This window comes from Phoenix dactylifera, chromosome 1 (assembly GCF_009389715.1).
Source record: "Phoenix dactylifera cultivar Barhee BC4 chromosome 1, palm_55x_up_171113_PBpolish2nd_filt_p, whole genome shotgun sequence".
Lineage (NCBI taxonomy): Eukaryota > Viridiplantae > Streptophyta > Magnoliopsida > Arecales > Arecaceae > Phoenix > Phoenix dactylifera.
Window position 1 is genome coordinate 26,378,655 of NC_052392.1, and position 13,846 is coordinate 26,392,500.

At 38.6% G+C, this 13,846-nt stretch overlaps 1 protein-coding gene across 4 annotated transcripts; it reads right to left on the reverse strand.

Annotated features, from left to right (window-relative positions):
* Nucleotides 1-3,354: 3,354 nt before the first annotated feature.
* LOC103718474 (KH domain-containing protein At5g56140-like) lies at nucleotides 3,355-10,047 on the reverse strand. 4 transcript variants are annotated; one of them, XM_039130719.1, is made up of 7 exons: nucleotides 9,784-10,047; nucleotides 8,941-9,026; nucleotides 6,836-6,984; nucleotides 5,763-5,903; nucleotides 5,552-5,668; nucleotides 4,073-4,216; nucleotides 3,355-3,952 (listed from the first exon to the last, which is right to left on the reverse strand). In XM_039130719.1, the coding sequence occupies exons 1-7, from the start codon at nucleotides 9,891-9,893 to the stop codon at nucleotides 3,803-3,805; spliced, it is 897 nt and encodes a 298-aa protein (XP_038986647.1). In that variant the 5' UTR covers nucleotides 9,894-10,047; the 3' UTR covers nucleotides 3,355-3,802. The 4 variants fall into 4 exon arrangements, with proteins under 4 accessions (XP_038986647.1, XP_008805547.1, XP_008805545.1 ...); XM_008807325.3 differs by having other exon boundaries at nucleotides 5,763-5,864; nucleotides 9,784-10,046; XM_008807323.3 differs by having other exon boundaries at nucleotides 5,763-5,882; nucleotides 9,784-10,046.
* Nucleotides 10,048-13,846: the final 3,799 nt, after the last annotated feature.

Genomic DNA, 13,846 nt, shown 5'->3' on the forward strand with positions numbered 1-13,846 from the left:
CAGAGTTTGATGCAGACTGTGCAGGAAATAAAAAACAGCAATAAAGATTTTTTTTTTTTGAAAGAAAAAAAAAGACTAAATACTAAGATACTGATTAAATCTAAAATTATACGAATAAATCAGCCGTTCCCCGGCAACGGCGCCAAAAACTTGATGCAAAAATAAAATTGTTCTCCCAAGTGCAGGAGAATCGCACAAGTAGTAAATTCTCGGAAGTCCGAGGTCGAATCCTCAGGGAACGAAATATATATGAGATTATTTAATATAATTTTAGATTAATTAATTCAATAAATTTGTGGATTAAAATTATGTTTTGATTTTCAGAAATTAAAATCGGAGAACAATATAGCAATAAACAAAGTTCAATAAAATAAAGATGGTAGGGATCTGGAATCCCCCTTGACGATATTGCATCCAAGAAATAAACTCTATGGTTCTTGATTAAAAATGAGTGGTAGGATAGATCTAATCATGGTATATGTTTCATGAACATATGAACTCAATTTCTAAGCATTCGTCGTGCTTTCTACGTCTACGACGAATCAAATACTAAAGCAATCCATATATCAATAATCATAATCCATTTAAGAACTATCTACGAAATAACTATGCATAGATCAAAAACATATCAGTAAATATAATTCATTCAAGGCAAAAGTTTAGAGTTTACTTCAAAGAGCAATACATCAAAGGTTCATCCAGGGAGTGTGAGGAATTCGAGAAAATAGTAGGAGTTACATTTGTTCTAAAAGACCTTAGAACAGATTAGGATCAAGTACAAAAGTCTAACTAGAATCTTTACTCTCTGAGGATTATAAAGTCAGCTTCTAGACTCTTAACTCATATCCTATAGAACAACCATTTGACCAAACCCAATTATAAAGATTGGCTCAGCAAATTTCAAAAATAGTTTTGAATTGTGAGAAATTCGGGTATATGCTAGACCATGGAATCCCCGTGTTACCAATCCGTCCGATCACTGATCAGCGTAAGACGCTTGTTAAGTGGACGAACAATGACAATAAAGTTAGGTGCTGCACAATGGCATCCATGTCCAATGCACTACAATGCCAGCATGAGAACATGAAGACTGCCAGGGACATATTAAATCACCTGCAAGAGTTGTATGGTGATCAGATTCACGCAGCTCGGTTTGAAGTGTCCAAGAGGCTCTTCAAAGCCAAGATGCACGATGGGCAGTATGTCCGTGATCATGGTTTGACCATGATAAAGGACTTAGAGAAGCTTGAGAAGCTTGGCATGACCATGCACAAGGAATTGCAAACGGATTTGATCCCGCAATCCCTTCCAGCTTCATATGAATAGTTTATAGTAAACTACCATATGAACAAGGTTGTATGCACTAAAATAGAATTGTTAAATAAATTGGTAACTACCTCAGGGACCTTGAAGAAGTTCAAGGGGCATCGTTTTCGTGTCAAGTTGGTTTCTACTTTCAAGAGAGAGTCTATTTGGAAGAAGAAGAAGCCTGCGAAGAAGCAGAAGACTAAGAAAATACCAAGTAAGGAAGTTCCAAGAAAAAGGCCAATTGCAAGGAAAAGTGTTTCCATTGCATCATGGACGACCATTGGAAGAGGAACTGTCCTACATACATAGGAAGCATAAAGAACATGAAGAGTGACAGACCTTCAGAAGGTATGTCAGATATGCTCAGGATACTTAGGGACTGTTACCTATTGCTAGCAGAAATTTGATTTCTGTATTTTATTTAGCACAGAAAGATTTTTATTTAAAAAAAATAAATTGATTCAACATGGTTTTATGATTGACAGTCTCTATCACATACATATGGATGTATCTGTGAATATATCTGAGCAAACAATGAATACCATAGGATCTAATAGATCCAAAAATGAGATAAATCTAAAGTATTTATGGCACCTCAGGCTTGGCCATATAGGAGAAGACAGAATAAACAAATTGGAGAAACATGAGCTTTTGGGCTCATTGACTTTCTATCAAATATAGAAGCATCTACCGCCTGATAGATAAAAAACAAAGCTTTCTTATCCTTCCTCCGATTTTTTTTCAACTCACCGAGTTGTTGATTTGTGAGTGCTACAATATTTTTCGGTTCTACAAAACCGATCTCCACAATATCCCATAAATCTTGAGATCCATATAGAAGTTTCATCTTAATGCTCCATTGATGATAATTCTTCCCGTTGAACAAAGGAAGTTGTGGCTGCAACATGTTGTTGTTAGAAGCCATTTCTCCCTTGTAAGAACCTTATGTAGATCAAGCTATGGCTCTGATACCACTTTGTAGAAGATAAACAGCACAAAGGCAAGAAAGGTGTATTCTTGATGAAGAACAATAGAGAAATGAGGCTAAGATGTTACTACTTGAAAATGGACTCAAATTTCATTTATTCAAGTGCATATTCTGAAGTTATAAAGCTGGAAAATTTATAGGCAAATTTCCATACGAATTTACACTAATAAATGATACAACTTTCTAAGAGACAAGAACCAAGTTCCTAGAACATATTCAAAGTAATAATAAATTCTTCCCAAGAAACGAAGTTCATGAAACAGAAAATTCATGAACCATAGAAACCAAAGAGACAAAACATAAATTCTTCCCAACCAACGAAGTTCATGAATTAGAAAATTCATGAACCACAGAAACCAAAGAGACAAATAACATAAGTCAAAGAGACAAAATATATGTCTAGCTTACAATTTCTAACATGACATTGTTTATGCAATCCTTGAAGAAGTTGGATTAATCACACTGAAGAATCAAAGCCTGGAAGCTGGCCACTAGACCTGACAGTAGCAACGCAGAGAGACTCCTCTGAAGGCTGCTCTTACATCCTAATCATCTGTCCCTTCTATAGTAGCATTTAAATTGGGATGCTACACTTTACCCCATAAAAACACATCAATATTCATCGGATAATTATAAGGGGAAATGTATTACCCATTTGGAAGTACTATGGTACTTTATATCAGGGGCATCACAGCACCTGGAAATCATCAAGCACGAATCTGCAACCAAACATCTAATCAGGTTTAGCAAATATGATCTCTAGCCCTCCTTGCAGAAGTGAATCGATGCAGAAGTAACCATTCCACATTATTTTCTAATGAAGTTACATACAGGAATTTCTGTGGACTTTCTCCCTTACCATCCTGCACCATGTTTGACGAGCAAACCTCTGACTATCTATCCATTGATCCATCCAATACATACATGCATGTCTAATCTGCATTTGAAAGACCACAATTGGTTCTGTAATAAAGGGCCAGAGTTCTCAAGCAACCTTCTTAACAGTTTTATCCATCCATACTTTTTTTTGTGGAAAGAGAGCACTCAAGCAATCAAAATTACCACAAGTAAAACTTTGTTACTGCCAAAACCTTAAAATAGGATAAGTCTGCAAGTAGTATCAAGACCACCTTTGGAAGACGATTGTTGCTTTGATTGTACAAAAAAAAATTGACACACATTATTCTATTCTATACACACCACATACCTGTTACAAAACTGCAAAGCATAGGCACAAGCACATATTACTATAACAAGGTGGATATATATTTTGTCCCCAACTTGTTGACATGCGAGGGAAACTTCACAATACCAAAAACCGATTACTTATAGCATTATATCAGCAAACCCCCTCCATAGCAGAAAACACCAATTTATGACTGGCCTTGGTGCCAGTGCCCCAATGGAATGTAGGGGCATATGATGGCATGGCAACCTCCACATAGAACTAGCTGCCCAGGCAGACAATACGGCCACACAGAGAGCCTATCAGACAACCACCACATTCTACCCCCTTGTCTTGGCTCTTTTCATGCCAAGGTTATTGCGGAAGGGGGACACCGAACCAGACATGTGTGAGCCTTCCTCACGGAGAGTGCCATTGAGCATGGCAAGCTCTCGCAGCTGCTGCTTCTTGAAGAAATCCTGTGACTCATCCTAAATAAAAATAGAGAGGGAGAGAGGGAGAGAGGGAGAGAGGGAGATAAATACAAAGACCAATTGGTAACCACTAAGAAAGTCCAAGCCTGGAATCTGAATGTTGGGAAAATGCAGTACCATGGGCTTAAGCAGATCTTCAAGGATCTCACGAGCTTGCATAAGACGAGCATCAACAATTTCAACTGGCAGCTCTGCCTCTATCAACACGTGAAGGGGCTCATTTAAATGTTCATACCCTGGTTTTCCTCTCATCATGTCCTCCTACCAGAAACAGCAAAAGCAACATTAGTGAATATGAGCTTCATCAGAATGTAAGTTTCAAGGAAATGTCCCTTTGCAGTAAAAGGTCCTATTTACACAAGTTTAATTCATGTGCATGTGTCATTCAAGAGTAGCAAGTACTGCACGATTATACTTTGGATACACCAGTGTGCTATAGCATCTTTCTGGCCAGAGGTAGAAGGCGAGGGAAGAATGATGATTAAGAAGGCAATAAGCTAAATTCTTCAAGCTCATATGCTAGAAATTCCAGATATCAGAAATTATCTCTGACATGGAATGCCACATTAGTGATTACCAGATAGGATTGGGGATTTGAGTTCTCTTAATGACCACATTACCTATTCAGTCGGTTGTAATAGTGAGCAACAACTTTTAGTTTACGTTTTGTCGGGCATTAGAGTCAATCATACTGCAAAGGCATAAACAAAGATTTGCTAATGTTAAATCTCTTTTATCCAATACAAGATTTGGCCTTAAATAAAGTTGTCCACCAACTCTTTTTAAGCCTTGCTGCAGTTATTAGGATAAGCTGTCGACCACTCGTCCATATCATAAGAGAGACACAAAAATCAGCATTCATATCCTCATTTATCCTCATGATGTCTTTCATAATTCCATATATAATTCCCCAAAATTGCCATGACTCTTTCGTCTCCTTCACCCAATTATTTTTTGTTTGGTGAAATATCAAAAAAAATTATAATTGTCCAGTAGAATGGAATAGTTAATACCCTATCTTCCTAGAAATGGCCAAGGAAATCTTGCTCATAGACCATTACACCACCAACCTATGCAGAAATGACCAGGTTTTCACAAAGGACTGCTTTCAGTTTGCCTTTTTCAATAACTTTCCTTATAGTAAACCAGCAGATGAAGACACTTCATTCTTAACAAAATAAAGTATCACATAGCATGACCATATTGTCTTGTAAGCATGAAAGTCAACCATTAAGTTCTCCATATAAAAAAAGATGAACATTGGAAGATTGGCATAGGTCACAGAATTTTCGGAAGAACTCATGCTAAATTTCCTTTATTTTGAATAATCTATTATTTTCCAAATTATGTTAATGGACTTGATTTTAAGCCTGGCAGTATATCATCCATATATCTAGTATATAACATATAGCTTAATGCAAACATCAGAATGTGCTATCCCCTAGGTAACCATGTCAAATTTCTGACTATGCACTTGCAGTTCCATGTAATAAATGTTCCATGTCATCTAGTGTTTACTTGTGCTGCAAAGGTGGATAGGTGTACATATGTATGCATTCGTGCATGCACAAAAAGTGAATATCAGAAAATTGATACCCGAGCCAGATCTTTGATGCTGCCCCGTCCTCTTATCAGAACACGACATTCAGTACTTGCCTCTACACGCTTAAGAGAGTTCCCTCTAGGACCGAGGAGACGCCCAACAAAGTTAAACTACACAAACAATGAAGCAAAATATTCATGACAAAATGCTTTCTGAGTTAACAATAAATTGAGGCCAAACCTAAGCAAAATGATCGCAACTTACAGTCGGGTACTTGTCCGCAGGTATATCAATCCTGATCATTTTCTTGACAATAAGATTTGATGAGCTACCTTGAGACCCAAGCCAACTATGTGCTGATGATGGCTGCAATAATCCCAACCTCTGCATGTTACACCTAGTGTTCTGATTAATTAAAAAAAAAAGCTATAGTATATATATGACAAAATGATTCTGGAAGATGAATGAAAAATATCAGAAACAGTTTCTTTGAGGTTGAATGAGTGGGTGAAATATCTAACCAAAAAAGTAGCCAATATGGATAATAAGATAATTGGTTTTCTGCAAACCAGATGCAAAAGAAGTTCACATTCAAATGAGACATCAACATGGTCCAGCAGAAAGCAAAACTCATGTTCTGTCAAGGTTTTTGCACACTACAAACAACCAGAGGCTTTAGCTCTCCCATCCAGAAACTTCATTTATTTTGTGCATCTAATGCAATATACAGATAATGGTTGGACACTTGGACCACAATCTCATTTTGCATTATGCAACTGACATTTAGAACAAATAATATTTCCCAGACATCTAAAAGAGTTGCAGAAACAAACTGTTTGTAACTGGGTTCACCTTGTGAGTTCATGAAGAATCAAACTAAGATGCACCAAGAGTAGCTGGAAATAGTTATTGAAAAAACAGAATTAGAAACAACAGAAAGATTAAAATTTAAATTATTCATCCAAAAAAGACAACACCTAAAGAGAGAAGTTAAAACTATCAGGAATGCAGAAAGGTTTACAATTTCCTCATTTGACAATTTTTATTAGGAAAGGCATTATAGCATCATGATAAGATTTGAGGTGGGTTATACCTCTCCAAATTTGTAATGTTACAGCTGACGTGTCAATTAGAGTAATAACAGTCATATACATTAGAATAAGCGCTGCTTCACTACAGAACTAAGAATTAGGTCAAGAATACAGGAACCAATGAAGTGTTAAATGTCAAGAAAGCAAACAGTTGAAGTTAATTCAAGTTAGCATGAAACCTTAAAAACGCCGCCGTGAGCAGTAAAATTAGATGCAAAGAGTTAAGTTAATGGTTAGTATCCATACTTCTGATCGAAATGCTGATGCCCACCCACTCATATCAGCTGCTCCTCCATTAGAAAATAATCCTCCAGTGATCAGAGGGCTACCATGTTCAAGCCCACTTTGATCTAAAAGAGATGCATTCCCCAACAGTGTGGTAACACGCAAAATTTCTGCTTCAAAATGCCAATTTCAAGCATAAGATGTACCAGTTAGAATCAGTTAAGAAATTTGTCAGCAGTAAATACAGAGTCATTGGTTAACAGAATGGGTTAGTTTGAGATCGGTAATAACATCAGCATAAACACCTGTTAATTACTTGAGGTCAAACCTAGAAGATCTTCAGATCTTTAGAGCACAGAAAAAACCGCCAATATGATAGATAAATAGCTACATGTTTACGCACTATATGCATGCCTAAAAGGGGCAACAGTCGAGCAACTAAGTTCCTTGGAAGTTCAGAATAGAAAATAAAGATAAGCATGGAAACCCAGTTAATCTATCAAAAACATGTTTATTGCAAATATAAGCCTAATCACATATTGCAAAACCTACTTGTATAAACAAGATTCAGAAAAATACCTTATTTCAGTAACATAGAAAGCAGGGTTTTAGAAAATGAATGATGACGAAAACTCCATCATAAAATATTTAAGAAGCAAGGTCAAAATTTGATATAAAATGTATGGAAGGAGCAAAAATTAAATGATTTGTGATTCAGAATGATTGAACAAACATAATATGAGAAAATTGAGAGATGAAATTTGAATTTTATATATAATAAAATATGGGAGTTGTGAAAACAATCACAGTAAAAAAAATTTCCCAAACACCTGGTGAGGGATTTTACTGAGAGAGAGATAGGAGGGGAGAGAAGGAAGAGGGGAAGGAGGTAGCAAAAAAAAATGGTAATAAAAATCAGGGCTGAATGCATCTCCTGAAAAAGTGGAAGAGGAAAGTAGATATAGGGAAAAAATCCAGATATAAGTCTCCTCACCATCCCAAAAGCAGCCTCCTTTCTAAACCACAAATTTATAACTTGACACCCTTCACAATTACCATAAGCATAAAATCTAGGAAGTATTCCTATGTGTTTCCTTCAGATCTCCTATCAAATAGCATGCATGATGAGCTTCAGGCACCCTATGATCAGTAATGGGAAGAGGCAAAGACTGTGATAGGGACCAAGGTTATACATCTTTGAGCAAGGGCCAATGTATTCGCACAATCACTATCTCTAGAAAGCCTAGACCATATATTGGGTAGGGAATGAACATCATCCTCCACACATAAAATGAAACAATTTACTGCACTTACTCCCCCTTAGTAAAATAAATGCCATGAGGATTTTACTTCAAAAGTCATTCACACATATGCTTGAATATCAATGAGAACTTTGGGGCTCTAGACTAACTTATCGGTTGGGCTATTGCCACACCAAATAGCCCGTAGAAGGATTCATGATTCTTTTTACTTCCAGCATAAAAAAGGTCGTTGCTCTAGCACAAAACTTATATTCACATTAAACTAACAAGATAAGCCGAAAAGCATACCTTCATGTAATTTTGTTGCAGTTATAATAAATATGAAAGCCATTGAAGCTTGACTGATTAGGTACAAGCACTTCTGACCCTAAGTGCATCTCAATCACTCCATAAGTAGACATTAATGCAGATAAGAATATAATTTCTAGGCTAATTATGATGTTGGGTTGTGGGGATTCCTTGGGAGCAATAAAATACAGTTACCATGTTTTGACCTTGTAGGCGAAAATAAGATAATTCTCCAGGTAGCCCTACATCTCATCTAAAACAACCGAGAGGAAGAAAACTTCCCTTAAAATATTCAATCAGAAGCAATACCACAGCACACCTGTTACCCCAGAATCTGAAGCAATAAAAGAAATTAACAAACAAAGAGGGATATTGAGGGAAAACTCAAAGTCCATACACAATGAGAACGTTGGCAAAGAGTCCACTTATCCGAGCACATAAAATGGAGCACAACAAAAGAAGTGCATTCAATGTGGTTGCAATAATTATTATGCCAAAAACATAAAAATCATGCATCTTGGCTCACTGCATACATAATGGTGAACACCAGGATACCGGTTTGCTTCTGAAGCTCACCCTGGTTCAGCAGCCGATAACTGTGTGGAAGCACAGGCATAAAAGGGCTCATTTTGTGACGCTCTGCCAGCAACTCTGATAGATACCTGCAAAATTAATTTGCCTTTATTATCTTAGCATATCTGAAACTAAAAGACATATATGATCTCCATGCAATCAATCACAAATGACAGTCCAGACGTTCCCAGTTACCCACACTAAATATTAAAACACTGATACGGGTGAAAGCCACGAACTTTCAATTGGAAAGCAGAAGATCTTGTGCCAAAAAAGATATCAAAAGAATAACAAGAATGTTGCTAAAGAGATATGAAAACTGATACTGACGAAAGCCATCAACCTTTCGATCGGAAAGCAGCAGATCTTGTGCCAAAAAGATGTCAAAGAATAACGAGCATGTGCAAAAAGAAACTAATATCAACTCCTTCAAAACCTTAAAGAAAAAGAACAGAAGCTCAAAACCAAACATTCCAAGCACAGCAAGAATAGAATCTTGTCCATAAAGTCTAAGACTAGGAGAGAAAAAGGGCATACCAAAAGAAACAGAAGAGCATCTAATGATCTCAACATTGACATGGAAAAAGGACAAAACCTTTAACAGAAAAAATAACATATCCAAACCACAAGCATCTCGTCGCCCAAAAAAAGAAGAAGAACGACAACAACGAGCCGCGAGTCCATAAAAGAAAACACCAAACAAGAAAATGAGTGCAGATCGGAGAATCCAGATCGATGCCCGAGTAAAGGTTAGAAAATTGGGAAGATCCAAGACTGAAGTGCGACAAAGCCGCTCTTTTTTCTAGAATTCAGAGGTACAGATTTCGAGAGGGGAAGGAACCGTACTTCTCCTGCTCGACGATGGCGTTGGTGGCGGAGCGGATGCCGGAAAGGTGAGGAGAGTGGGGGGCGGTGGAGGGAGAAGGGGAGTAGGCCATGTAACCGCCGGAAGCCATCGTTCCGGCGAGGTTGGCGTCAGGTTCCGTCCAGGTTCCCGCGCCGGAGGGGATAATTCCGGCGAGATCTCAATGCCCTGAGAGCTCCCAGCGTCGGCTATTGGAGAATGGGAGGAAGAGAGAGAGAGAGAGAGAGAGAGAGAGAGAGAGAGAGAGCGAGGGATAAATAAGGGAGGTAGGAAGGAGCGTGAGAAGCGAGGGAAACAGTGACGGGCCATTTACACTCCACAGCGGGTAAGAAAGAAGGTAAGTAATAAAAGCTTTTTAAACAGCTGTTAAGTAGCGTGGGTCCAGAAACCTCACCTTGTGACTCACGGGCGTGGTTTAGGTTCTATGGGCAGCGGAAACATTAAGTTTCCACTACACGTTGGATGCTCCTACCCATGCGCGACCCCCAGGAGTTTATTTTAATAAACAGCGTAATAGGAGGCTTTATTTCCGTTTCTTCCCCTTCTTTCTCCGTCCGTACCGCGCCGCGCCGCCTGCATCCTCCAATCCTGCCCCCTCCGGCGAAGTAGGAGGCGTAATAGGAGGTTTCAAACTTGAATTATGGCCACCAATTGAGCAAGAACATGGATGTCATTGTAACAAATTCTCACAAATCGTGATCTTGAAAGAAAATAAAATTCTTTAATAGCTATTGTTATGAGCCATTCCATGTATCACTCCTATCAGAATATGAATAAGTTTTGTCCGTGTTTTGTTGATCTCACTTCAATAATAGCGTTGAGGTAAACAACTATTAAAAGCCTTTGTTCCTTATGCCGAGCTAGTAGCGTCATGTGCCGGTCTCGCTAAAGTCATTCTTCATCATAGAGCATCACAGATATGGTTAGAAAGTAATTCCTATGAGGATTCGTATAGATGCATATTTAATCCTATTTAAATTATTTATCGAGGACATTTTGGGTATTTATACAGAATCAAAAAATTCAAAAAAATATCTTTCAGCTAGCTATTTTGGATATGATCCTCAGTTGTGACAAATAGTATCAAAGTGAACTCAACTCATAATCTATGTACACTAAGGGATACTGCAGCATGGATCCATTAGAGCTGACCACGAACCGATCGTAGTGCTCGTGATTAGATTTGAATGGATTTGAATCCTTAATCTGACGAGGACATTAGGGCTTAAATGAGGAAGTATGTGAGGACCTGTGCGAGTGTGTATTTAGTCCCACATCGATTATTCGCCGAGGAGATCTTTGATGTTTATACATGACTAAGAAATCCAAAAAATGCTTTTTGGCTAACCGTTTTGGGTGAGCTCTTGAATTGTGAGAATAATGGGCTAAAGCTTGCAGTCCCAGCCAACTTCAGCCCATGGCCTATTGAAGAGCCAGAATAAAAGATTGTGATCACAGTCCTCTCTCCCGGCTTCCTCAGGCAAGATGGGAGTGGAGGCGTCGCAACTGTTCTGCGGCAGCCCCACAGCCATTTGAACGGCCGCCTTTTCGCGGCGGTGAATGTGCCACGAGCCATTCAAAAATTCCTATAAAAACCCCTCCTCCTTTGTGATTAATCCTCCACAGAGCCTTCTCCTCCCTCTTCTCCATCTCCTCATTCTTTCTTGTCCGGTAGCCAGCATGCCACCCCGGCCAAGCACCACACCCCGAGATCGTTCCCTCTCTTTCTTTCTGTGCTCCAAGATCTCTCTGTTTCAAGCGTCACCGCTGCTAGCTCGTCGGACTGGCTACTCTCGGCTGAGATCCTTCCCCTCTGTCGATGTGCTGGTGAGCCACCCTTCCCTCTGTTCTTCTATTTCTGGTTAAACCAAAGCCAATCCTTTCCCCTATTCCAGACCCAAATCCCAAATCGAGGATGTCTTGATTTTTCCTTCTCGTCGGCCGCTACAGCGACCATCGGCCACCACTGCTGTCGGCTGGCCATCGACCGGACGACGACCTCCGGCCACCCCTTTCGACCTCTCCTCCCTCTCTTCTTTCTTTTCCTCTTCCTCCTTATTTCATAGTTCAACAAGATGGAGAACGTTCTCTGTTAAGTCGTATCCATTATGGGCCGAGTTCGGGCCCATTCACTTTGTTGGACCATGCCATTGGGTTACATGGCCATATCATATTTATGTTAGGATTCTGTTATTAATTTTTATAAAAATAATAATAAATTTCAAAAGAAAAATATGTTTGATGATAATTTATTTTTCGGTCAATATTTTGTGCTTTAATTAAATATTTGGCATGTTTTGAGCCCATATTGGAGTATTATGTTACTTACTAGAGTGCGTTAGATTTTCTGAAGATACCTTCAATTAATGGTGTTCTAGTCAGATTAGTTAGAGTATTTAATTTGATTTATATTATTAGTTAGCACATGGTGACATATGTTACATTAAAACTTATAAGATTGTTTTAAATAAATTATTAATTAAATAAAATTTTAAAATTTATTATTACTTTAATATTACCTATAATATTGTATGTTTGTATGGCCGAAATATAGGTGTGTGTGGCATCTGTTGCGCCTCAAGTTTAGGGTGTGGCAACTCCTCTACAGTTATAATATAGATAATCTCTCATCCCGCTAGTACAATTAAAGTAAACCCATTGATGATAGATACCCTTCTTTGGAAGACTGCTATAATTAATTTTCAGACCTCTCATGTCACGCCCCGGACCCGGATCCGTAACACGGCCGTGCTATTGCCGACTATCGCCCACAGTAGCACGCAGCCTCATACAGGGGTAACAGGTAGCCAAAAGGATTCAAACTTATATAAATTAAAAGTTTTGCAGTACAACCTTCAAGTTTGAAACCAAAAATACAGAATTTCTATGCTATTCAAATGTACAAAAAGTATATAAGCTTCTCCAAAAATACGAAGCTCTATAACAAAATAAAAACATATCTGATGGCGATCACTGGTGAGGATCTGAAAGAAAACGAAGCATAAACAGATGTGAGCTACACGGCTCAGTAAGTAATCCTGCATAATCCTACCGGATCAACCAGTAGGCTAAACATGTAAATCAGGATTTGAGAAGCTGACATGCATATTCATCTAATAATCATCATGGCATAATAGGTATGCAATCTAAACAAAGCAGTAGTGCAAATCACAGAAATTTTCATAATATATGCATATGAAATCGTGCCCCCGGCATGCCGTGGTCCTTTTTCTCTCGGATGCTACTGCGAAGTCAGACTCGACCACTGGCGGGGCCAGCTCAGTTACTATTCAGCCACTGGCGGGGCAGGCTCAGTTACTATTCAGCCACTGGCGGGGCAAGCGCAGTTACTATTCAGCCACTGGCGGGGCAGGCCCAATTCCAATTCAGCCACTGGCGGGGCAGGCTCAGTTACTATTCAGCCACTGGCGGGGCAGCTCAGTTACTATTCAGCCACTGGCGGGGCAAGCTCAGTTACTATTCAGCCACTGGCGGCTCAGTCATTCTCAGTAGCATCTTTGAGCCCATTATACTGCCTCTGGGCTAGCTAAGACTTTATAAACTTACATGCATGATTAAAATATCAGTATCATCATATCGCATACATAGCCATAGCTTCTGGGTTCATGCAAGTTACTTAAGCATTGTAACATATCAAGCATGAAACATATATACTTAAAAGAAATGCTGAGGAAACATTAATAACATGACATGATCCAAAACAGGATTAGAACAGGTTACTTACATTCTTCACTAATCATGCATACAATTCAAATTGTATAAAAAAAAATACTGGTTCATCTTATAAAACGTAATACAAGATCTACGATAGGATTAAGAAAGATTACTTACAGCAAATTCGTTATCCCAAGTTTCTTACGTCCTGGTGACGGATCCTGAGTCACCTAAAAACACATTATAATAAGCATATTATTTCCTTTTTACTTGTTTGGATCCTACCCGAAATTTAGCCCAAGTCTAATGTGTTCATATTGGAGCCTTGATTGGGTCCATATGGGTTAATTGGCCTTCTAATTGGTCATT

What these genes read in the sequence shown, in the direction of transcription:
- LOC103718474 (XM_039130719.1), bottom strand. Translation starts at nt 9,893, where the DNA reads ATGGCTTCCGGCGGTTACATGGCCTACTCCCCTTCTCCCTCCACCGCC. An exon ending in TTATCGGCTGCTGAACCAGG is followed by an intron (nt 6,985 to 8,940) that starts GTGAGCTTCAGA and finishes ATTTTGAAGCAG; the next exon opens with AAATTTTGCGTGTTACCACA. An exon ending in AAGATCTGCTTAAGCCCATG is followed by an intron (nt 3,953 to 4,072) that starts GTACTGCATTTT and finishes ATTTTTATTTAG; the next exon opens with GATGAGTCACAGGATTTCTT.